We start from the raw sequence: 24511 nt of genomic DNA on the forward strand, positions 1-24511 counted from the left end.
AGAGGGGGAAAGGAGAGGGGGAGAGAGTGGAGAGGGGGAAAGGAGAGGGGGAGAGAGTGGAGAGGGGGAAAGGAGAGGGGGAGAGAGTGGAGAGGGGGAAAGGAGAGGGGGAGAGAGTGGAGAGGGGGGGAGAGAGTGGAGAGGGGGAAAGGAGAGGGGGAGCTGGAGCTGCTGGTGGAGAATGTGGAGGAGCTGGTGGTGGACGAGAACAGCATTAGGAGAGGGGTGAGGAGAGGGAGTGAAGTGGGAGGAAGTGAGGAGAGGGAGTGAGGTGAGGGACGGGAGTGGAGGAACTGATGGTGGACAAGAACTGTATTGTGAGCGGGGGATGGAGGGGAGGTGGGAATGAGGGGCAGAGGAGAGGAAGTGAGGGAGGAGTGTGAGGGGGGGAGAAGGAGAGGGGATGGAGGGGTGGGGTGGGGGGGAGAGGGACAGTGGTGGAGGAACTGATGGTGGACGAGAACTGCATGGTGAGCAGGAGAGTGAGGGAGGAGGAGAGGGAGTGAGGGAGGAGGAGAGGGAGTGAGGGAGGAGGAGAGGGAGTGAGGGGGAGAAGGAAAGGGGATGGAGGAGTAAGGGGAGGAGTGGGGGGACAGGGGAGCCAGGAGACAGGGGAGTGGAGGAACTGATGGTGGACGAGAACGACATTATGAGCGGGGACAGCATGGGAGAGGGAGAGGGGACAGAGGGAGAGGGGACAGAGGGAGTGGGGGAGTAATGGGGGAGGGAGGAGTAGAGGAGAGTGGTGTGAGGAGAGGGGACAAAGGGAAGAGGAGCTGGTGATGGACAAGAACTTCATTGTGGGTGGGGAAAGGGGACAATGCAGGGAGTGAGGGAGAGGTGTGAAGGAGAGTGGGACAGAGAGGAGAGGGGGAAGAAGGATCCAGAGCAGGGAGGAAAGGGTAGAGGTTAATCTTGGGTAGACGGAATTAACTCCGGAGCATAGAAAACATTGAAAATAGGTGCAGGAGGAGGCCATTTGGCCCGTCGAGCCAGCACCGCCATTCATTGTGATCATGGCTGATCATCTACAATCAGTAACCCGTGCCTGCCTTCTCCCCATATGTCCTGATTCCGCTAGCCCCTAGAGCTCTATCTAACTCCCTTTTAAATTCATTCAGTGAATTGGCCTCCACTGCCTTCTGTGGCGGAGAATTCCACAAATTCACAACTCTCTGGGTGAAAAAGTTTTTTTTCATCTCAGTTTTAAATGGCCTCCCCTTTATTCTTAGGCTGTGGCCCCTGGTTCTGGACTCCCCCAACATTGGCACCATTTTTTCTGCGTCTAACTTGTCCAGTCCTTTTATACTGTAATTTTATACGTCTCTATAAGATCCTCTCTCATCCTTCTAAATTCCAGTGAATACAAGCCCAGTCTTTCCAATCTTTCCTCAGATCGGAGCAAAGAGGGTGAGGGTGGGTTTGGAGGGTACATCTTGGGGAGGGGAGGAATCTGGGGCAGAGAGGGTAGATTTAGGAGCGAGGGGGTAAATTTGGTGAGTGGGATAGGTCTAGGCTGGGGGGGGAGGGTGATAGAACTGGGGCAGAGCCAGGGTAGAGAGGGGTTGTGGAGGGAATACATTTGGGGGGACAGTGGTGGTAAAAAAAATCTAAGAGGGGGGATTAAATCTGGGGTAGTTGGGGTTTAAATCAGGGGCAGCGGGAGGATTACGTTTGGGTTAATTGGGGGTGAAGAGTGGGAGGATTTAATCCGGGGCAATGCGGGTGGGATAGACGGGAAAGGGTTAAATCTGGGACTGGGAGGGAGGATAGAACTTGTGCAGAAGGGGTGGAGTGTGTGGAGGAGGGGACAGAGAGGAGAGAGAGGAAGGGGATAGGCCTGGTGGGTGGAGAAGGGGGGAGAGAGTGGCAGACAAACCTTTACTGGGACTTAAACAGTGGGGAGGGTGGGAGTTAAACTGGGAACAGCGGGTAGAGTTGCTGCCTCACGGCGCCAGAGACCCGGGTTCGATCCTGACTACGGGTGCTGTCCGTATGGAGTTTGTACGTTCACCCTGTGACCTGCGCGTGTTTTCTCCACGACCTCTGGTTTCCTCCCGCACTCCGAAGACGTGCAGGTCTGTAGGTTAATTGGCTTGGTAAAAACGTGAATTGTCCCTAGTATGTGTAGGATAGTGTTAAAGTGCGGGGGTCGCTGGGCGGCGTGGACTCAGTCAGCCAAAGGGCCTGTTTCCGCGCTGTACCTCTAAACTAAACTAAACTGATGAGATGGGAAAGAAAACTGTAGGTGCTGGTTCAAATCAAGGTAGACACAAAATGCTGGAGTAAATCAGCGGGTCAGGCAGCATCTCTGGAATGAAGGAATGGGTGACGTTTCGGGTCGAGACCCTTCTTCACACTGATGAGGATTAGGTGAAAACATGTGAGGGTTTGTGAATTACATTTTTTGCTCCCTTCCCAATGCTGTAAATTCCCTCGCCTCCTTCCCCATTTTTGACACTCAGCACCCTGAGATATTTGGGTTTTGTTCTGCAGGTCACCTACAAGATGCTGAGCCATGCCTTTGGCATTCACGTCAACCTGGCAAAACAGTAAGTGCCCGAGCTGTAATCTGCACTACCTTGTTACGTCATTCCCCATTTTAAATTGATGGCAGCTACCGGGCGGTCATTCGTCCAGAATAACTGAGAGCGAGGAGGCAACTGTTGTCGAACAAGAATCGCTCACACAGTATGTAGTCCATTGATGGAGACATGAGGATTGGGAGATGCTGGAATCTTCAGGATTCAGGATATCTTTATTTGTCATCCAAAAAACAAGTTTTTTGGACGAAATTTAGTCACCCACAGTCCAACAATAAAAGCAATAAAATAAGCAAATTACACAACCCCAACCAACAGAAAAAAAAGAAACATCCATCACAGTGAGTCTCCTCCAGTCCCCTCCTCACTGTGATGGAAGGCCAGAATGTCTTTTCCCTTCCCCTGCTGTCCTCTCCCGCGGTCAGGCTGTTGTCGTTGCCACGTTCCAGGCCGCGCCGGACGGTGAAAGGTCTGCAGCGGCCGACCCCAGCCCCGCGATCCGGGGCGGGTGAAGACGATGCCGCTGCTGCTGCACGTCGGGGCGATCGTGGCTCCCGACATTGAAGCCCCCGCCGAGCGATCCGGGGCGGGCGAACACGCTGCCGCTGCCGGAGCTCCCGATGTCAGCATCCACGCGGTCCGAGCCTGAGGCGAGTCGCAGCCGCTCCCGCAGCCTCCGAGGAAGGCCAGCTCCGCTGATGGTGAGTCCGGTCCGAGGGCTCTGAGAACCAGAGCCCTTGAGGCCGCCAGCTCCAGGAGTTGGGCCGATGGTAGGCCGCAGCAGGAACGGAGACCCGACCCAGAAAACAAAGGTCGGGTCTCTGTTCGGAAGGGACAAATTTACAATTTTACAGTCCCTCCCCCCCCCCCCCCCCTCCACAGATTCACCACTCTCTGTGTGAAAAAAAACGTTCTCATCTCGGTCCTAAAACACTTCCCCCTTATCCTTAAACTGTGACCCCTTGTTCTGGACTTCCCCAACATCGGGAACAATCTTCCTGCGTCTAGCCTGTCCAACCCCTTAAGAATTTTGTAAGTTTCTATAAGATCCCCCCTCAATCTTCTAAATTCCAGCGAGTACAAGCCGAGTCTATCCAGTCTTTCTTCATATGAAAGTCCTGCCATCTCAGGAATCAATCTGATGAACCTTCTCTGTACTCCCTCTATGGCAAGAATGTCTTTCTTCAGATTAGGAGACCAAAACTGTACGCAATACTCCAGGTGTGGTCTCACCAATGCCCTGTACAACTACAGCAGAACCTCCCTGCTTCTATACTCAAATCCCCTCACTATGAATGCCAACATACCATTCGCTTTCTTCACTGCTTGCTGCACCTGCATGCCTACTTTCAATGACTGGTGCACCACGACACCCAGGTCTCGTTGCATCTCCCCTTCTCCTAATCGGCCACCATTCAGGTAATAGTCTGCTTTCCCGTTCTTGCCACCAAAGTGGATAACCTCACATTTATCCACATTATACTGCATCTGCCATGCATTTGCCCACTCACCTAACCTATCCAAGTCACGTTGCAGCCTCCTAGCATCCTCCTCACAGCTAACACTGCCCCCCAGCTTTGTGTCATCCGCAAACTTGGAGATGTTGCATTCAATTCTCTCGTCCAAATCATTAATATAAACATAGCACAAAAAGTAAGGAAATTTGTGTTTGGTAGATTATTTCTTTGTTGTAACAATGCTTCTTGGCAATAAATCTTATACCGTTGGAAAGCCTGTTTATTTCCCTTTTAAATGGTGCCACATTTGTAAGGAACATGCGTTTGTGGGATGAGCAGCAGAGCTGAGTATATGGGTTGCGCCCATGAAAATTTTGCCAAATCTTCTCTGCCAATGCCAAACAGCTTATTCTGCTGTTGCTATTGACTCTTGTTTTGAGCTTCTGGTACCCCCAGGTGCTGACAATCAGGCACCTGATTGGCAGCATCTGTGAGCATGGGCCCTGTTACAGTGGTCAGTAGGTGTCTGCTCCAAGAATCGGCATGCCACGTTTGACTGATCTGGATAGGGCCCGTGTGATAGGGCAACTTCAAGCTGGTGTTCCGCAAAACCAAGTTGCGGCATTATTTGGAGTGAACCCTAGTACCATCTCCAAAGTGAAGGCCAAGTTCCATATAACGGGGGATGTCAGAGACAGGCCGCGAAGTGGGCGTCCCAAGAAGACGACACCCGAAGAAGACCGTTTCCTCACCCTGTCAGCACTTAGGAACCGTAGGCTGTCTTCTACAGATTTGCAGTCAAGGTTTGCAGGACGATATGGCCGACGGATCTCTGCCCAGACAATTCGGAAATGACTGCACGCAGCCGATCTCCAGTCTCATAGGGCTGCCAGGAGGCCTGCCATGACTGCCCTTCACCGTCAGGCCCGTTTGCGCTGGTGTAGGCAACACGTGCACTGGAACTTGAACATGTGGAGGAACGTTATGTTCAGCGATGAGTCCAGATTCTGCCTACGGCAGTTGGATCATAGGGTCAAAGTGTGGAGAAGACGCGGAGAACGCTATGCTGATTGCTGCACCGATAGAGTAACATCTTTTGGTGGAGGCAGTGTGATGGTGTGGGGCGGCATCTCCCTCACTGGAAAAACGAGGCTTGTCATCATTGGAGGTAATCTCAATGCAGAGAGATATCGAGATGAGATTCTGCAACCAGTGGCAATCCCATATCTCCACAGTCTGGGACCGAACTCTATCCTCCAAGATGACAATGCTCGCCCCCACAGAGCAGGGTTTCTCAGAGACTACCTCCAGAATTTGGGAGTGGAGAGGATGGAATGGCCTGCCAGCAGTCCTGACCTCAACCCCATTGAACACTTGTGGGATCAGCTTGGGCGTGCTGTTCATGCCAGAGTGACCAACACAACCACGTTGGCTGACTTGCGACAAATGCTGGTTGAAGAATGGGATGCCATCCCACAACAGTGTGTGACCAGGCTGGTGACCAGCATGAGGAGGAGGTGCCAGGCTGTTGTGGCTGTGTATGGTTCTTCCACACGCTACTGAGGCTCCTGTTTATTAAATGAATAAATTGTTAAATTGCTAATATGTCTTGTTTCTTCAGACTTCAATCATCCAATCCACCAAACAACACCGAACAAGAGTCAATGGCAGAATAAGCTGTTTGGCATTGGCAGAGAAGATTTGGCAGATTTTTCATGGGCGCAACCCACATACTCAGCTCTGCTTCTCATCCCACAAATGCATGTTCCTTACAAATGTGGCACCATTTAAAAGGGAAATAAACAGGCTTTCCAACGGTATAAGATTTATTGCCAAGAAGCATTGTTACAACAAAGAAATAATCTACCAAACACAAATTTCCTTACTTTTTGTGCTATGTTTATATTGTAAATAGCTGGGGTCCCAGCACTGAGCCTTGCGGTACCCCACTAGTCACTGCATGCCATTCTGAAAAGGACTCGTTTATTCCTACTCTTTGCTTCCTGTCTGCCAGCCAGTTCTCTATCCACATCAATACTGAACCCACAATACCGTGTGCTTTAAGTTTGCATACTAATCTCTTATGTGGGACCTTGTCGAAAGCCTTCTGGAAGTCCAGATATAACACATCCACTGGTTCTCCCTTATCCACTCTACTAGTTACATCCTCGAAAAATTCTATAAGATTCGTCAGACATGATTTACCTTTCATAAATCCATGCTGACTTTGTCCAATGATTTCACCACTTTCCAAATGTGCTGCTATCCCATCTTTAATAACTGACTCTAGCATTTTCTCCACTACCGATGTTAGGCTAACTGGTCTGTAATTCCCCGTTTTCTCTCTCCCTCCCTTTTTGAAAAGTGGGGTTACATTAGCTACATTACATTCGATCCGGGGCGGGTGAAGACGATGCCGCTGCTGCTGCACGTCGGGGCGATCGTGGCTCCCGACATTGAAGCCCCCGCCGAGCGATCCGGGGCGGGCGAACACGCTGCCGCTGCCGGAGCTCCCGATGTCAGCATCCACGCGGTCCGAGCCTGAGGCGAGTCGCAGCCGCTCCCGCAGCCTCCGAGGAAGGCCAGCTCCGCTGATGGTGAGTCCGGTCCGAGGGCTCTGAGAACCAGAGCCCTTGAGGCCGCCAGCTCCAGGAGTTGGGCCGATGGTAGGCCGCAGCAGGAACGGAGACCCGACCCAGAAAACAAAGGTCGGGTCTCTGTTCGGAAGGGACAAATTTACAATTTTACAGTCCCTCCCCCCCCCCCCCCCCTCCACAGATTCACCACTCTCTGTGTGAAAAAAAACGTTCTCATCTCGGTCCTAAAACACTTCCCCCTTATCCTTAAACTGTGACCCCTTGTTCTGGACTTCCCCAACATCGGGAACAATCTTCCTGCGTCTAGCCTGTCCAACCCCTTAAGAATTTTGTAAGTTTCTATAAGATCCCCCCTCAATCTTCTAAATTCCAGCGAGTACAAGCCGAGTCTATCCAGTCTTTCTTCATATGAAAGTCCTGCCATCTCAGGAATCAATCTGATGAACCTTCTCTGTACTCCCTCTATGGCAAGAATGTCTTTCTTCAGATTAGGAGACCAAAACTGTACGCAATACTCCAGGTGTGGTCTCACCAATGCCCTGTACAACTACAGCAGAACCTCCCTGCTTCTATACTCAAATCCCCTCACTATGAATGCCAACATACCATTCGCTTTCTTCACTGCTTGCTGCACCTGCATGCCTACTTTCAATGACTGGTGCACCACGACACCCAGGTCTCGTTGCATCTCCCCTTCTCCTAATCGGCCACCATTCAGGTAATAGTCTGCTTTCCCGTTCTTGCCACCAAAGTGGATAACCTCACATTTATCCACATTATACTGCATCTGCCATGCATTTGCCCACTCACCTAACCTATCCAAGTCACGTTGCAGCCTCCTAGCATCCTCCTCACAGCTAACACTGCCCCCCAGCTTTGTGTCATCCGCAAACTTGGAGATGTTGCATTCAATTCTCTCGTCCAAATCATTAATATAAACATAGCACAAAAAGTAAGGAAATTTGTGTTTGGTAGATTATTTCTTTGTTGTAACAATGCTTCTTGGCAATAAATCTTATACCGTTGGAAAGCCTGTTTATTTCCCTTTTAAATGGTGCCACATTTGTAAGGAACATGCGTTTGTGGGATGAGCAGCAGAGCTGAGTATATGGGTTGCGCCCATGAAAATTTTGCCAAATCTTCTCTGCCAATGCCAAACAGCTTATTCTGCTGTTGCTATTGACTCTTGTTTTGAGCTTCTGGTACCCCCAGGTGCTGACAATCAGGCACCTGATTGGCAGCATCTGTGAGCATGGGCCCTGTTACAGTGGTCAGTAGGTGTCTGCTCCAAGAATCGGCATGCCACGTTTGACTGATCTGGATAGGGCCCGTGTGATAGGGCAACTTCAAGCTGGTGTTCCGCAAAACCAAGTTGCGGCATTATTTGGAGTGAACCCTAGTACCATCTCCAAAGTGAAGGCCAAGTTCCATATAACGGGGGATGTCAGAGACAGGCCGCGAAGTGGGCGTCCCAAGAAGACGACACCCGAAGAAGACCGTTTCCTCACCCTGTCAGCACTTAGGAACCGTAGGCTGTCTTCTACAGATTTGCAGTCAAGGTTTGCAGGACGATATGGCCGACGGATCTCTGCCCAGACAATTCGGAAATGACTGCACGCAGCCGATCTCCAGTCTCATAGGGCTGCCAGGAGGCCTGCCATGACTGCCCTTCACCGTCAGGCCCGTTTGCGCTGGTGTAGGCAACACGTGCACTGGAACTTGAACATGTGGAGGAACGTTATGTTCAGCGATGAGTCCAGATTCTGCCTACGGCAGTTGGATCATAGGGTCAAAGTGTGGAGAAGACGCGGAGAACGCTATGCTGATTGCTGCACCGATAGAGTAACATCTTTTGGTGGAGGCAGTGTGATGGTGTGGGGCGGCATCTCCCTCACTGGAAAAACGAGGCTTGTCATCATTGGAGGTAATCTCAATGCAGAGAGATATCGAGATGAGATTCTGCAACCAGTGGCAATCCCATATCTCCACAGTCTGGGACCGAACTCTATCCTCCAAGATGACAATGCTCGCCCCCACAGAGCAGGGTTTCTCAGAGACTACCTCCAGAATTTGGGAGTGGAGAGGATGGAATGGCCTGCCAGCAGTCCTGACCTCAACCCCATTGAACACTTGTGGGATCAGCTTGGGCGTGCTGTTCATGCCAGAGTGACCAACACAACCACGTTGGCTGACTTGCGACAAATGCTGGTTGAAGAATGGGATGCCATCCCACAACAGTGTGTGACCAGGCTGGTGACCAGCATGAGGAGGAGGTGCCAGGCTGTTGTGGCTGTGTATGGTTCTTCCACACGCTACTGAGGCTCCTGTTTATTAAATGAATAAATTGTTAAATTGCTAATATGTCTTGTTTCTTCAGACTTCAATCATCCAATCCACCAAACAACACCGAACAAGAGTCAATGGCAGAATAAGCTGTTTGGCATTGGCAGAGAAGATTTGGCAGATTTTTCATGGGCGCAACCCACATACTCAGCTCTGCTTCTCATCCCACAAATGCATGTTCCTTACAAATGTGGCACCATTTAAAAGGGAAATAAACAGGCTTTCCAACGGTATAAGATTTATTGCCAAGAAGCATTGTTACAACAAAGAAATAATCTACCAAACACAAATTTCCTTACTTTTTGTGCTATGTTTATATTGTAAATAGCTGGGGTCCCAGCACTGAGCCTTGCGGTACCCCACTAGTCACTGCATGCCATTCTGAAAAGGACTCGTTTATTCCTACTCTTTGCTTCCTGTCTGCCAGCCAGTTCTCTATCCACATCAATACTGAACCCACAATACCGTGTGCTTTAAGTTTGCATACTAATCTCTTATGTGGGACCTTGTCGAAAGCCTTCTGGAAGTCCAGATATAACACATCCACTGGTTCTCCCTTATCCACTCTACTAGTTACATCCTCGAAAAATTCTATAAGATTCGTCAGACATGATTTACCTTTCATAAATCCATGCTGACTTTGTCCAATGATTTCACCACTTTCCAAATGTGCTGCTATCCCATCTTTAATAACTGACTCTAGCATTTTCTCCACTACCGATGTTAGGCTAACTGGTCTGTAATTCCCCGTTTTCTCTCTCCCTCCCTTTTTGAAAAGTGGGGTTACATTAGCTACCCTCAAATCCTCAGGAACTACTCCAGAATCTAAAGAATTGCGCAAGAAGCTGGGAATCTTGTTCTCGTGTTGTGTGACTCTGACTCTACTTGAAGCCAAGGGTGTTTGCCGCTAACTAAGCTGTTCCCTCTTCTATCTCTCTGCCAGGTTGCTCTATTACTATGTGGAACGAAAGAGGAAAGAAAATTCTGGGGCCCAGCTCCACGTGACCTATCTTGTCTCTGGGAAAGCGCAAGAAGATGGAAACTCGGTGTGTATTGGTTTATTCATAAGTTCTAGGAACAGAATTAGCCGACCCCAATTATACCTCGCACTACCTCGGCAAGACCAGCAGCATTATCAAGTACGAGTTGCACCCTGGCCACTTCCTCTTCTCCCCTCTCCCATTAGGCAAAAGGTAGAGAAGTGTGAAAACGCACACCTCCAGATCAGACAATAGACAATAGCAGGAGTAGGCCATTCGGCCCTTCGCGCCAACACCGCCATACACTGTGATCATGGCTGATCATCCACAATCAGTACCCCGTTCCTGCCTTCTCCCCATATCCCTTGACTCTGCTATCTTTAAGAGTTCTATCTAACTCTCTCTTGAAAAGCATCCACAAAATTGACCTCCACTGCCTTCTGAGGCAGAGAATTCCACAGATTCACAACTCTCTGGATGAAAAAACTCTTCCTCATCTCTGTTCTAAATGGCCTACCCCTTATTCTTAAACTGTGGCCCCTGATTCTGGACTCCCCCAACATTGGGAACATGTTTCCTGCCTCTAGCGTCTCCATTCATTTAATAATCTTATATGTTTCAATAAGATCCCCTCTCATCCTTCTAAATTCCAGTGTATACAAGCCCAGTCGCTCCATTTTTTCAACATATGACAGTCCCGCCATCCCGGGAATTCAGGGACAATTTATTACCAGCTTTTATCAGGCAACTGAACCATCCTACCACCAACTAGAGAGTAGTGCTGAACTACTATCTACTTCTTTGGTGTCCCTCGGACTATCATTGATCGGTCTTTGCTGGCTTTTCTTTGCACTATATGCTATTCCCTTATCGCTGTAACACTTTATACTGTAAATGTGCACTTTACACTGTAAATGGCTCGATTGTAATTATGTATTGTCTTTCTGCTGACTGGATAGCACGCAACAAAAGCTTTTCACTGTACACGTGACAATAAACTAAACTAACCATTCGGCCCATCAAGTCTACTCCACCGTTCAATTATGGCTAATTAATCTTTCCCTCTCAAAAGACAATAGACAATAGGTGCAGGAGCAGGACATTCGGCCCTTCGAGCCAGCACCGCCATTCAATGTGATCATGGCTGATCATTCTCAATCTGTACCCCGTTCCTGCCTTCTCCCCATACCCCCTGACTCCGCAATGCTTAAGAGCTCTATCTAGCTCTCTCTTGAATGCATTCAGAGAATTGGCCTCCACTGTCTTCTGAGGCAGAGAATTCCACAGATTCACAACTCTCTGACTGAAAATGTTTTTCCTCATCTCCGTTTTAAATGGCCTACCCCTTATTCTTAAACTGTGGCCCCTTGTTCTGGACTCCCCTGGACTCTCAACCCTATTCTCCTGCCTTCTCCCCATAGCCCTTACTAATCAAAACTCTATCAATCTCTGCTTTAACAATACCCGATGACTTGGCCTCCACAGCCATCTGAGGCAATAAATTCCACAGATTCACCACCCTCTGATTAAAGAAATTTCCCCTCATCTTTCTAAAGGTACATCCTTTTATTCTGAGACTGTGCCCTCTGGTCCTAGACTCTCCCATTAGTGGAAACATCCTCTCCACATTCACTCTATCCAGGCCTTTCACTATTCGTACGTTTCAATGAGGTCTCCCCCCCCTCATGCTCATTCTTATCACGTATGCTGTGATAATGTGAGGAAAAACCTTGTTTGTCAAGGTTTATCCATTCAAGTTGTACTATGTCTCCCATTTGATGAAGTATTGAAGTTATGATGGAAGAGGTGTGAATTGTGAAGGCAGAGGATGGAGAAGAGGGAGTGGAGTGAGGTGGGGGAGGGAGCCTGCAATCTCTCGCCTGTATCCACCTATCATTTATGTGTAAGAAAAAAATTGCAGATGCTGGTTAAAATCGAAGGTAGACACACAATCTGAAGGGTCTTGACCCGAAACGTCACCCATTCCTTCTGTCCTGAGATGCTGCCTGACCCGCTGAGTCACTCCAGCCATTTGTGATACCTTCGATTTGTACCAGCATCTGCAGTTATTTTCCTACAGTGACTTTATACTAAATCAGCATTATTTTGTTTCAGTGTCACAAGGTAGCGGTGGTGAGAGAAGATCAATTGGAAGGTAAGAACAGACTGTGTGTTGGGACTACAGTCCTGTCTGTCTGTACATTGAATTGAATTGAATAAGTTTATTGGCCAAGTATGTACACATACAAGGAATGTGCCTTGGTGCTCCGATCGCAAGTTACAACACGAACATACAGTAAACAATTAAGAATAAAGCTTAAAGCATTAAGAATACAACATTATAGTTTAAACATGTGAATGAAATAAACCAGAGCAAAAAGAGGCTACAGACTTTTTTTTTAGTTATTGAGTAGAGCTACTACTCGTGGAAAAAAACCTCTTTTTATGTCCGGCTGTGGCTGCTTTGACAGTCCAGAGTCGCCTTCCAGAGGGAAGTGCTTCAAAGACTTTGTGGCCAGGGTGAGAGGGGTCAGAGATGATCTTGCCCGCTCGCTTCCTGGTCCTTGCAGTGTACAGTTCGTCAATGGGGGGGAAGTTTGCAGCCAACAACCTTCTCAGCTGATCGAACGATGTGCTGCAGCCTCCGGATGTCGTGGTTACCCATGTCTATGTCTAGAGTGGGAGGGGAGGAAAGAGTTGTGTGGCATCTGCCTGCACAGAGTGCTGTTATTTTAGTTTAGTTAAGAGATATATCGCAGAAACAGGCCCTTACACTAACACTATTCTACACACACTAGGGACAATTTACAATTTTACCAAGGCCAATTAAACTACAAACTTGTACGTCTTTAGAGTTGGGAGGAAACTGAATGAACACTTCCAGCTCTGTGCGCAGACTGCAGAAACTGGGTTGTTCTGTGTAGTCGGTGAGCGAACATGTGAGCAATTTTGGGCCCAATATCTGAGGAAGGATGTGCTGGCTCTGGAGAGGGTCCAGAGGACGTTTACAAGAATGATGCCAGGAATAATAATAATAATAATAATAATAATAATAATATAATAATAATAATAATAATATAATAATAATAATAATGATAATAATGATAATAATAATAATAATATTAATTTATTGTCATTGCAACGAGTACAACGAAATTAAAAAATAGCCAATCCTGACGGTGCGTAAAAACATATATGCAATAAATGCACAAACAAATAAATACAATTATATTAAGTATAAAAGTTTTAACAGTGTTGCCTAGTGCAGAAAGTAGTGTTCAGTTCTCGTATGGCCCTGGGGTAAAAACTGTTCTTAAGTCTGTTTGTTCGGGATTTGATCGACCTGAAACGTCGACCAGAGGGCAGATGAACAAACAGACGGTGGCCGGGGTGGGATGGATCTTTTATTATTTTGGGTTAACCTATGATGAGTGTTTGTCGGCACTGGGTCTGTACTCGCTGGAATTTAGAAGGATGAGGGGGGACCTCAATGAAACATACAGAATAGTGAGAGGCCAGGATAGAGTGGATGTGGAGAGGATGTTTCCACTAGTGGGAGAGTCTAGATCCAGAGGTCATAACCTCAGAATTAAAGGATGTTCCTTTAGGAAGATGAGGAAGAATTTCTTTAGTCAGAGGGTGGTGAATCTGTAGGATTCTTTACCACAGAAGGCTTTGGAGGCCAAGTCAGTGGATATTGTTAAGGCAGAGATAAATTGATTCTTGGTTAGTATGGGTGTCAGGGGTTATGGGGAGAAGGCAGGAGAATGGGGTTGAGAGGGAGAGTTGACAGATCTATCTCTCCCTCCTAACTCCATTCTCCTGCCTATAAACTTCTTAAAGGATTGGACAGGCTAGATGCAGGAAAAATGTTCCCGATGTTGGGGGAGTCCAGAACCAGGGGTCACAGTTTAGGAATAAGGGGTAGACCATTTAGAACTGAGATGAGGAAAAACATTTTCACCCAGAGAGTTGTGAATCTGGAATTCTCTGCCACAGAAGGCAGTGGAGGCCAATTCACTGGATGTGTTCAAGAGAGAGTTAGATTTAGTTCTTAGTGCTAAAGGAATCGAGGGATATGGGGAGAAAGCGGGAACAGGGTACTGATTTTAGATGATCAGCCATGATCATATTGATTGGCGTTGCTGGCTCGAAGGTCCAAAAGGTCTACTCCTGCACCTATTTTTCTATGTTTTCTATGTTTCTCCCCGTAACCGCTGATACCTGTACTAATCAACATGTACAGATTTGTAGGTTAATTGGCTTGGTATAAATGTAAATTGTCCCTAGCAAGTTTAGGATACTGTTTGTGTGCAGGGATCGCTGGTCAGTGCGGACTCAGTGGGCTGAAGGTCCTGTTTCTGAGCTGTATCTTAAACTAAACTAAGATGATGCCTGGTAGTCACACAATGCTGGAGTAACTCAGCAGGTCAGGCAGCATCTCGGGAGGGAAGGAATGGTGACGTTTCGGGTCGAGACCCTTCTTCAGACTGATATCAGGGGAGGGGGCGGGGCAAAGATAGGATGTAGTCGGAGACAGGAAGACTAGTGGGAGAAATGGGAAGGGGGAGGGGATAGAGAGGGAAAGCAGGGACTATCTGAAATTAGAGAAGTCAATTAGAGAAATTAGAGAAGTCAATGTTCATACCGCTGGGGTGTAAGCTGCCCAAGCGAAATATGATGTGCTGTTCCTCCAAGGACAGAAAGGTCAGATTGGGAATGGGAGGGGGAGTTGAAGTGCTGAGCCATGGGGAGATCAGGTTGGTTAAGATGGACTGAGCGGAGGTGATGCCTGACCCGCTGAGTTAATCCTGCACTTTGTGTCTATCTCTGGTGTAAACCAGTTTCTGCGGTTCCGTTCTACACACTTGAGAGTTGGAGAGTTGTGCCTGTGAATATTTGTGTGTTGACAGCAGTGAAGCTGAAGATGCTGGTGACTGCCAGTGTGCACGTGTACAGTATTCAGAAAGCAATGCTGAAAGACAGCAGTCCCCTCTTCAACACTGATTACGAAGCAGTCAAGGAGAACCTGCAGAACAGCAGCAAGTAAGTGCTTGCGTGCGGCTGTGAAGGTGCATGTGGAAGCTCACGAGATGCCTGGAGCACTTGTCTCGCCCTTAGACCAGCTGTGACCTTCTCCCAGTTACAGAGTCATACAGCGTGGAAACAGGCCCTTCAGCCCAACTTGCCCACACCGGCCAAAATGTCCCATCTACACTAGACCCACCTGTCCGCATTTGGTCCATATCCCTCTAAACCTGTCCCATCCATGTAACTGTCTAAATGTTTTTTCTTAAACGTTTCGATAGTCCCAGCCTCAACTACCTCCTCTGGCAGCTTGTTCCATATACCCACCACTCTCTGTGTGAAACAGTTACCCCTCAGATTCTTATTAAATCTTTCCCCCCTCACCTTAAACCTATGTCCTCCGGTTCTCGATTCCCCTACTCTGGCCAAGAGACTCTGTGGTCTAACCAATCTATTCTTCTCATGATCTGATCCAGTTCTGTGTCCATATTTGTGTGTGTATGTGTATGCGCCCATGTGCTTGTAACACGTGTGCGTATCTGTGTGCGTGCACGTTCACAAGTTATAGGAGTAGAATTCGGGCCATCGAGTCTACTCCGCCGTTCAATCATAGCTGATCTCTGCCTCCTAATCCCATTTTCCTGCCTTCTCCCCATAACCCTTGACACCCATTCTAAACAAGAATCTATCTATCTCTGCCTTAAAAATATCCACTGACCTGGCCTCCACAGCCCTCTGTGGCAATGAGTTGCACAGATTAACTACCCTCTGATTAAAGAAGTTCCACCTCACCTCCTTTCTAAAAGAGCGCCCTTTAATCTTGAGACTATGACCTCTCCCACCAGTGGAAACTTCCTCTCCACAACCACTCTATCCAGGCCTTTCACTATTCTGTAAATTTCAATGAGGTCCCCTCACATCCTTCTAAACTCCAGCGAGTACAGGCCCAGTGCCGTCAAATGCTCATCATATGCTAACGAGGGTGTGTGTGTATATTACACCGATGAGCCAAAACATTATAACCACTGACAGGTGAAGTGAATAACATTGATTATCTTGTTGCAATGGCACCTGTCAAGGGGTGGGATATATTCGGCAGCAAATGAACAGTCAGTTCTTGAAGTTGATGTGTTGGATGCAGGAGAAATGGGCAGGAGTAAAGACCCGAGTGACTTTGACAAGGGCCAAATTGTTATGGCCAGACGACTGGGTCAGAGCATCTGTGAAATGGCAAGGCTTGTGGGGTGCTCCCGGTCAGCAGTGGTGAGTACCTACCGACAGTGGTCCGAGGAGGGACAAACCACAAACCGGCGACAAACAGGGTGTTGGGTGCCCAAGGCTCCTCGATGCTCGAGGGCAACGAAGGCTATCCCGTCTGGTCCGAACCGACAGAAGGTCGACTGTGGCACAAGTCACAGAAAATGTTAATGGTGGTCACGGGAGGAATGTGAAACAATACACAGTGCATCGCACCCTGCTGCGTATGGGGCTGCACACGGAGGACCAGCAGCATATTAGGCAGGTGGTCATAATGTTTTGGCTCATCAGGTCATAATGTTTTGGCTGATCGGTGAATGTGTGTGTGTGTATTATACGTATGTGTGTGTATTATACATGTGTGTATGTGTGTTTATATATATATATATATATATGTGTGTGTGTGTGTGCAGCACACAGATTGTTCTGAGACTCTGCTTCATTCTGGCCACAGGTACAGTGCCATTCGTTGCGCGGATGCGGTTCCCCGATCAGCGGAGGAGATGGCTCGTGCGCACAAGTCGGTGCAGCCGACCTCGCGGGACCCCGGCGAGACACTGGGCGCCGGCAAAGCCGTGGTGAACGGCAGCGCACCGGCAGCCCCGGCTAAACCCGCCGCCCCGCAGCTCAAGGGAATCATGGGCATGTTCGCGGCCAGACCCTCCGCCAAAGCCAGCGCTAAAGAAGAGAGAGCGGAGCCCGCTGTCGCGAAGGACAGGGAGAGCGCTGTGAGTATTGCTGAGCAGCAAGCTCAACCTCCGTTCAGTTCAGTTTATTGTCGCGTGTACTGAGGTACAGTGAAAAGCTTTTGTTGCGTGCTATCCAATTACCACAGATTCACAACTCTCATATTGAATGGCGGTGCTGGCTCGAAGGGCTGGATGGCCTACTCCTGCACCTATTTTCTATGTTTCTAAGTATTCAGTGGTTCACGATGGGGTTGGGGTGTGGGATGCAGGTGGACGGGCTGTTGGCTGTTTGTCTTGTTTAACACTCGTGTAATGGCAACTTCAGTCCTTACCCAATAAAGCCCTTTCCGATTGCCTTACTTCACAGAGGGTAGGAGTCAACGATCTTGACGCTGAGCCCCAACAGAGAGATCTTAAGGCGATCGCTTCGCTGAACACCTGCGCTCGGTCCGCATTAACAAAACTGATCTCCCGGTGGCCGAGCACTTCAACTCCCCCTCCCATTCCCAGTCTGACCTTTCTGTCATGGGCCTCCTCCAGTGCCATAGTGAGGCCCACCGGAAATTGGAGGAACAGCACCTCATATTTCGCCTGGGCAGTTTGCAGCCCAGTAGTATGAATGTCGACTTCTCCAACTTTAGGTAGTCCCTCTGTCCCTCCCTTCCCCTCCCCCTTCCCCTTCCCAGATCTCCCTCTATCTTCCTGTCTCCACCTATATCCTTCCTTTGTCCCGCCCCCCTGACATCAGTCTGAAGAAGGGTCTCGACCCGAAACGTCACCCATTCCTTCTCTCCCGAGATGCTGCCTGAGTTACTCCAGCATTTTGTGAATAAATCAATCTTAAAGACATTTCAGTTTAATTGGTCGTTTATTGAAGTAGTAATACAAACAGATCTGTATCTGTCCAAACTTTTCCTTGGTCGCAGGTCTGGTGAGAACTATCTGCCCCTCCCGACTCAGCATCTCCAGATATAGTACCTAGTTCTGGCTCGTCCCTGTACATTATGCCCATATATGTCTTCATCTCACGACAACCCCTGAATGTCCAAACATAATACAACACGATACAAAATAATATAATATGCTAAAACAGCTAGCATAAACAAACACTAATGGCTCCTACAACTAACATTGTTTTGTTTTTATTTATTGAACTTTTTTGTTTGTTTATTTATTATGTTGTCTATTGAGGACTGTGTTTACAGACCTCTAAAGCTGCTGCAAGTAGGAATTACATTGGTCCATTTTGGTCCATATGATCATTGAACACTTTTTTAGTTTAGAGATACAGTGTGGAAACAGGACCTTCGGCCCACCAAGTCCGCACCGACCTGCAATCACCTGTACACTAGCTGTAATGGCAACTTCGTTCTTTTCCAATAAAGTCTCTTTCAATTGCCTTTATTCCACATGGAGCCAGACTGATCTTGACGCAAACCAACAGAGAGATTTTAAAGACGTATTTTTCAGTTTAATTCGTTGTTTATTGAAGTAGTTGTACAAACAAGAAGATGTGCGTGTCCAGTCCCTTAGTAATCTTATATGTTTCTATGAGATCCCCTCTCATCCTTCTAAATTCCAGTGAATACAAGCCCGTCTTTCCAATCTTTCCTCATATGACAGTCCATCCATCCCAGGGATTAACCTCGTGAACCTACGCTGCACTGCCTCACTAGCAAGGGCATCCTTCCTCAAATTAGGAGACCAAAACTGCACACAATACTCCAGATGTGGTCTCACCAGGGCCCTATACAACTGCAGAAGGACCTCTTTGCTCCTATACTCAAATCCAATTGGCTTGGGTTTTTACACCGATGAGCCAAAACATTATGACCACTGACAGGTGAAGTGAATAACATTGATTATCTTGTTACAATGGCACCTGTCAAGGGATGGGATATATGAGGCAGCAAGTGAACAGTCAGTTCTTGAAGTTGATGTGTTGGATGCAGGAGAAATGGGCAGGAGTAAAGACCTGAGTGACTTTGACAAGGGCCAAATTGTTATGGCCAGACGACTGGGTCAGAGCATCTCAGAGCGGACCGCCCCCTGACATCAGTCTGAAGAAGGGTCTCGACCCGAAACGTCACCCATTCCCTCTCTCCTAGATGCTGCCTGACCTGCTGAGTTACTCCAAGCATTTTGTGATACCTTCATCTAGTCAAGGGACACTTGCAGAGTTTGTTGTTTCACTGATAAAGAGCAGCTCACTCACTGTAGGGTGTGTCCCTCTTTCTCCCCTTCTTTTCCAGGCTCCTTCTGGAAGGAAGGCGGCGAGCAAGGGGAACAGCTTCAGCAATTTTTTCCAGAAAGTCAGTGCCAGTAAGTAATCATTGGCAGCTGTTTCTGCGCTGGGAACTCCTCCCTAAACCCCTCGGCCTCTTTCCTCCTTCGAGACGCTCCTTCCAACAAGCAGCACGGTGGAGCAGCGGTAGAGTTGCTGCCTTACAGCTGGGGTTGCCAACTGCCCCGTGTTAGCCGGGACATCCAGTATATTGGGCTAAATTGGTTTATCCCGTACGGGACTGCCCTTGTCCCGTATTAGGCCCGGGGGGGGCGATGTAGGCCCGGACACTGTAGGTCCGGAGGCCCGGGCGCCGCCTAATGGAGGTTGCTTAGCAACCCGCCTCCCGGCCCGGGCGGCCGCCATTGGTGGAGCGGTAGCAAGGGGCCGCTGGCTGGGTGAGGTCACGTGGGGCGCTGGGCGGTGACGTCACCTTGTCCCGTATTTGGAAGTGAGATAGTTGGCACCCCTACTTGCAGCGCTTGCAGCGCCAGAGACCTGGGTTCGATCCCGACTACGGGCGCTGTCTGTACGGAGGTTGTACGTTCTCCCCGTGACCCGCGTGGGTTTTCTCTGAGATCTTCGGTTTCCTCCCACACTCCAAAGGCGTACAGATTGTAGGTTAATTGGCTTGGTAAAAATGTAAATTGTCCCTAGTGTCTGTAGGACAGTGCGAGTTTACGGGGATCGCTGGTCGTTGTGGACTCGGTGGGCCGAAAGGCCTGTTTCCGCGTTGTATCTCTAAACTCTAAACCAAGCTCGAGGACAGCTGTCCCAACATTTCTCCGATGATAGACGCGCATTTTGTGACTACAGAATACAGAGCTTTATTTGTCATTCGGTACCGAGGTACCGAACGAAATTACGTTACCAGCAGTCACACAAAAAAAAAAAAGAAACACAAGACACATGACCCCAACACAAACATTCATCACAGTGACTCCAAACACCCCCTCACTGTGATGGAGGCAACAAAACTTCCGCTCTCTTCCCCACGCCCAAGTCCCCGCGGCCGAGCCACACCGGGCGCTGAAACATCCCGCGGCCAAGTCGGGCGATGGAGGGCCCCGCGGCCGTACCGTGCGCAGCTAAGTCCCGCGGCCGAGCTGCGCCGGGCGATGGAAGGCCCCGCGGCCGAGCCGCACCAGCGATGTAAAGTCCCGCGGCCGAGCCGCGCTGGGCGATGTTAGGTCCCGCGGCCGAGCCGCACCTGGCGCTGAACCGTCCCGCGGCCGTACCGGGCGATGGAAGGCCCCACGGCCGAGCCGCACCGGGCACTGTTAAGTCCAGTAGCCGAGCCGCACCGGGCGATGGAAGGCCCCGCGGGCGATGGAAGGCCCCGCGTAAAATTTTTTTTTTTAGCGCAAACGGAGATACGACTCGGAAAGGGTCGCATCTCCGTTGAGGAAGAGATTTTTTTAAAGGTTTCCCCCACCACCCCCCACATATACACAGCTAAAGATAGGCTGTTTCATACATCTAACACTAACAAATAGACAAAGAAAGAAGAAAGACAAACAGACTGCCGGCGAGCCGCAGCTGCAGGGCAGCGCCGCCACTTCCGGGCCTTCAGTGTTCAGCCAGCATCTGCAGTTCCTTCCTGCCAACATTTCTCTGCATGGCTTGCGAATAAGTGAAGTGTTTTGAGTTGTTTCTCATTAGTGTGTGGAGCTGGTTCTTCTTTACACAGAGGATGGTGGGGGCCTGGAACCTGCTGCCAGAGGTAGTGGTGGAGACAGATGCGATAGTGGTGTTTAAGAGGCTTTTAGATGGGCAGGTGGGTATGCAGAGAATGAAAGGATACGAGTTATATGCAGGCAGAAGAGATTAGTGCATCTTGGCATCGTGTTTGGCATAGACATAATGGGCTGAAGGGCCTGTTCCTCTTCTCATAATGTTATAAGTGATAGGAGCACAATCAGGCCATTCGGCCCATAAACCCAGTGTGTTCCTAATTGGATGCTGACACTCTGAGAATGGAGACACAATAAAGTGCAGATGCTGAACTCTTGTAGAAAGCACAAAGTGCCGGAAGAACCCAGTGAGTCGGGCAGCATCTGCGGAGAGAATGATAACAATCAATCTGAAGAAGGGTCCCGATCCAAAACATCACCACAGACAGCATCTCTGGAGGGAAGGAATGGGTTTCAGGTCGAGGTTTGAGGAAGGGTCTCGACCTGAAACGTCACCCAGTCCTTCTCTCCAGAGATGCTGCTTGTCCCGCTGAGTTACTCCAGCATTTTGTGTCTAAAGTGATAGTTGGATACGGGTGAGGGGGTTTTGATAGCTAGAGGTTTGGACAAAGGCCAGAGATGTAAAGACAAAGTGTGAGATAAGTATAGAAGAGGGCTAAATGGAGATGGGGCAAGGGTGAAATGGTTGCTCATTTAGGTATGGCACAGGGAAGAGTGGGTCGAAAAGGCGGAGGGAAGGGGTGTCAGTGTTGTTGGCTAGTTACCTAAAATTGGAAAATTCAACGTTCAAACTGTTGGATTGTAAGCAACTCGGGCAGAGTTTGATGTAGATACACAATGCTGGAGTAACTCAGCGGGTCAGGCAGCATCTCGGGAAAGATGGAATGGGTGACTACAGATGCTCCTCAACTTACGATGGGGTTACGTTCTGAGAAACCCATCGCAAACCGAAAATATCGTACGTCGAAAAGCATTAAATACCACCCGATCACGTGGCCGGAAGCGAGCTGCAGCCCGCTAACGGTCGCTGCCGTTTGCACCATCGCAAAGTCGAAATATCGTAAGTCGAAGCATCGTAAGCCGGGGAGCATCTATAACTCTACACACACTAGGGACAATATTTTTACATTTATCAAGCTAAGTAACCCACAAACCTGTACGTCTTTGGAATGTGGGAGGAAACCGAAGATCTTGGAGAAAACCCACGCATGTTGTTCCTGCGCTGTACTGTTCAGTGTCCTATAGACGGTGTGATGTTCACCAGCACTGAGGTTAACATGTACTTCAGACACCACAGAGAAAGCTTGGCCACCGTCTAAGGCCGCAAAGGAAGAGGTCCCTCCCAGCAAACCGGCCCCGGCGTGCCCAGAGAAAGCAGATGTCCCTGAGGGTGGCGAGAGCCACGTTCCGGCGTCGCAGGGAGCGGGCGACGAAGAAATGGCCCTCGCCGGTCACGCCGTAGCACAGAAAGTGCCAGCCAAGCCTCCGAAGGAGAAGACCCAGGCAAAGAAAGCACGAGATAATCGGCAGCAAGGCGACGAACAGAGGTTGGTAGGAAACAAAAACTGCAAGCGCTGGTATAAATCGAAGATAGACACACAATGCTGGAGTAACTCAGCGGGTCAGGCAGCATCTCGGGAGAGAAGGAATGGGTGACGTTTCTGGTCGAGACCCTTCTTCAGACTGAAGAAGTATGCCTGGACCCGAAACGTCACCCATTCCTTCCCTCCCAAGATGCTGCCTGACTCACTGAGTTACTCCAGCACTATGTGAAACGTCACCTATCCATGTTCCCCACAGATGCTGCCTTACACACTGAGTTTAAGAATAAGGGGTAGGCCATTTAGAACTGAGATGAGGAAAAACTTTTTCAGTCAGAGAGTTGCGAATCTGTGGAATACTCTGCCTCAGAAGGCAGTGGAGGCCAATTCTCTGAATGCATTCAAGAGAGAGCTAGATAGAGCTCATAAGGATAGCAGAGTCAGGGGGTATGGGGAGAAGGCAGGAACGGGGTACTGATTGAGAATGATCAGCCATGATCACATTGAATGGCGGTGCTGGCTCAAAGGGCCGAATGGCCTCCTCCTGCACCTATTGTCTATTACTCCAGCACTCTGTGAAACGTCACCTATCCATGTTCTCCAGAGATACTGCCTGACCCGCTGAGTTACTCCAGCACTCTGTGAAACGTCACCCATTCCTTCCCTCCCAAGATGCTGCCTGACCCGCTGAGTTTCTCCAGCATTTTGTGTCTACCTTCGGACAGAGGTTGGTGTCAGCCCACGGTGAGAGTCAACATTCCCCGAGTCCATTCACCGATCAAAGGGCCAATGTCAAAGGAAAGAAGGGTCTCGACCCGAAACGTCACCCATCCCTTCTCTCCAGAGATGCTGCCTGTCCCGGAGTTTCTCCAGCATTTTGTGTCTTATCTTCAGAAATCAGTGAAGTGAGCAGAGCAAATGTAAGTGAGGAAACAGTTGGGTTAGAGTGATAACTATCATAAAGTTTAGGTTATGATGACAAGACCAACTCTCATCTGCCTGGAGTGGAGCAAGGAATAACCAAAAGTAAAACAACTAAACTGAAAGAGAGCTATCGTCAGTGGGATGAGAGATAGGGTTGCCAACTGCTCCATATTAGTCGGGACATCCCGTATTTTGGGTTAAATTGGTTTGTCCCGTATTAGGCCCGGGAGGCGCTGTAGGCCCGGACAGTGAAGGCCCCGACTCTGCAGGTCCGGACAGTTTAGCTCCCGACACTCTTAGGTTTACGACATTTTAGCTCCTAGTGTAGGCCCGGGCGCCGCTTAACGGAGGTTGTATAGCAACTCACCTCCCGGCCTCTGCGGCCACTTTGGTGGAGCGGGAGCACGTGGCCGCTGGCTGGGTGAGATCATATGGGGCGCAGGGTGGTGACGTCGCCTTGTCCCGCATTTGGGAGTGAGATAGTTGGCACCCCTAATGAGAGATGAATGGATGATACATTATTGTCACACACCATGGGTACCTAGGTCAGACCACCCAACCCTTCCGAATTTGGCGGAAAGTTTACACTTTCTTATTTCATTTCCGCCATTCCGATTTCACCTCACATTTTCCCGCAAAACACGCCCTACCGCTCGCCCTGCCCCCGCCTCACGCCGCTGGCCTCTGCCTCGCCTCGCCTCGCCACTGGCCCCGACTCGCCGCTGGGCTCGTCTCACCTCACCGCTGGCCCCGACTCGCCTCGCCGCTGGGCTCTCCTCGCTGCGTAGCGTGAGGCCCGTTGATGTTGAGAGGGGATGGGGTGAGGGGGCAGGGGGGCAGGGGAGTGGTGGTCGGGGGGAGGGGTGGAGGAACGGAGGGGGAGTGGGGATGGGAGGGGGAGTGGAGGTAGGGGGAAAAGGTGGGGAGTGGTGGGCGGGAGTGGGGGGGAAAGGGGGGTAGGCGGGAGTCGGGGGCAAAGGTGAGGGGGGTAGGTGGGAGTGGGGGGGGGCGGGAGTCGGGGGAGGGGAGTAGGGGACGAGTCGGGAGTGGGGGTAGAGTGGGAGGGAGGGTAGTGGGGGGGGACATGGACTATTGTGATTTGCTGTTAAGACCACTGGAGCAAGTATGTCTTCAATGAAATTAGGTATGTGCAGTTTTAAATGAAACTCTTCAT

General features: G+C 49.5%; 2 protein-coding genes across 4 annotated transcripts in view; both read left to right on the forward strand.

The window, feature by feature from the left end:
* Positions 1 to 24511, forward strand: part of pold3 (polymerase (DNA-directed), delta 3, accessory subunit) — a 37792-nt gene that overhangs the window by 971 nt on the left and 12310 nt on the right. For 2 of the 3 annotated variants that reach the window (XM_078401945.1, XM_078401944.1), the window contains exons 2-8: positions 2497 to 2552; positions 9884 to 9986; positions 12036 to 12075; positions 14834 to 14966; positions 16660 to 16933; positions 19147 to 19216; positions 22161 to 22419. In XM_078401945.1, the coding sequence (XP_078258071.1) occupies positions 2497 to 2552; positions 9884 to 9986; positions 12036 to 12075; positions 14834 to 14966; positions 16660 to 16933; positions 19147 to 19216; positions 22161 to 22419 (935 nt within the window). Of the gene's footprint in view, positions 1 to 2031; positions 2384 to 2496; positions 2553 to 9883; positions 9987 to 12035; positions 12076 to 14833; positions 14967 to 16659; positions 16934 to 19146; positions 19217 to 22160; positions 22420 to 24511 lie in introns of those variants that run through there. The other variant, XM_078401946.1, reaches the window with a different exon arrangement.
* LOC144595021 (E3 ubiquitin ligase Rnf121) overlaps positions 191 to 24511 on the forward strand; it is a 239684-nt gene continuing 215363 nt past the window's right edge. The window contains exon 1 of the mRNA XM_078401948.1: positions 191 to 195. The gene's annotated coding sequence lies outside the window, so the exon portion shown is untranslated. The remainder of the gene's footprint in view (positions 196 to 24511) is intronic.

This window comes from Rhinoraja longicauda, chromosome 7, assembly GCF_053455715.1.
Source record: "Rhinoraja longicauda isolate Sanriku21f chromosome 7, sRhiLon1.1, whole genome shotgun sequence".
Taxonomy (NCBI): domain Eukaryota; kingdom Metazoa; phylum Chordata; class Chondrichthyes; order Rajiformes; family Arhynchobatidae; genus Rhinoraja; species Rhinoraja longicauda.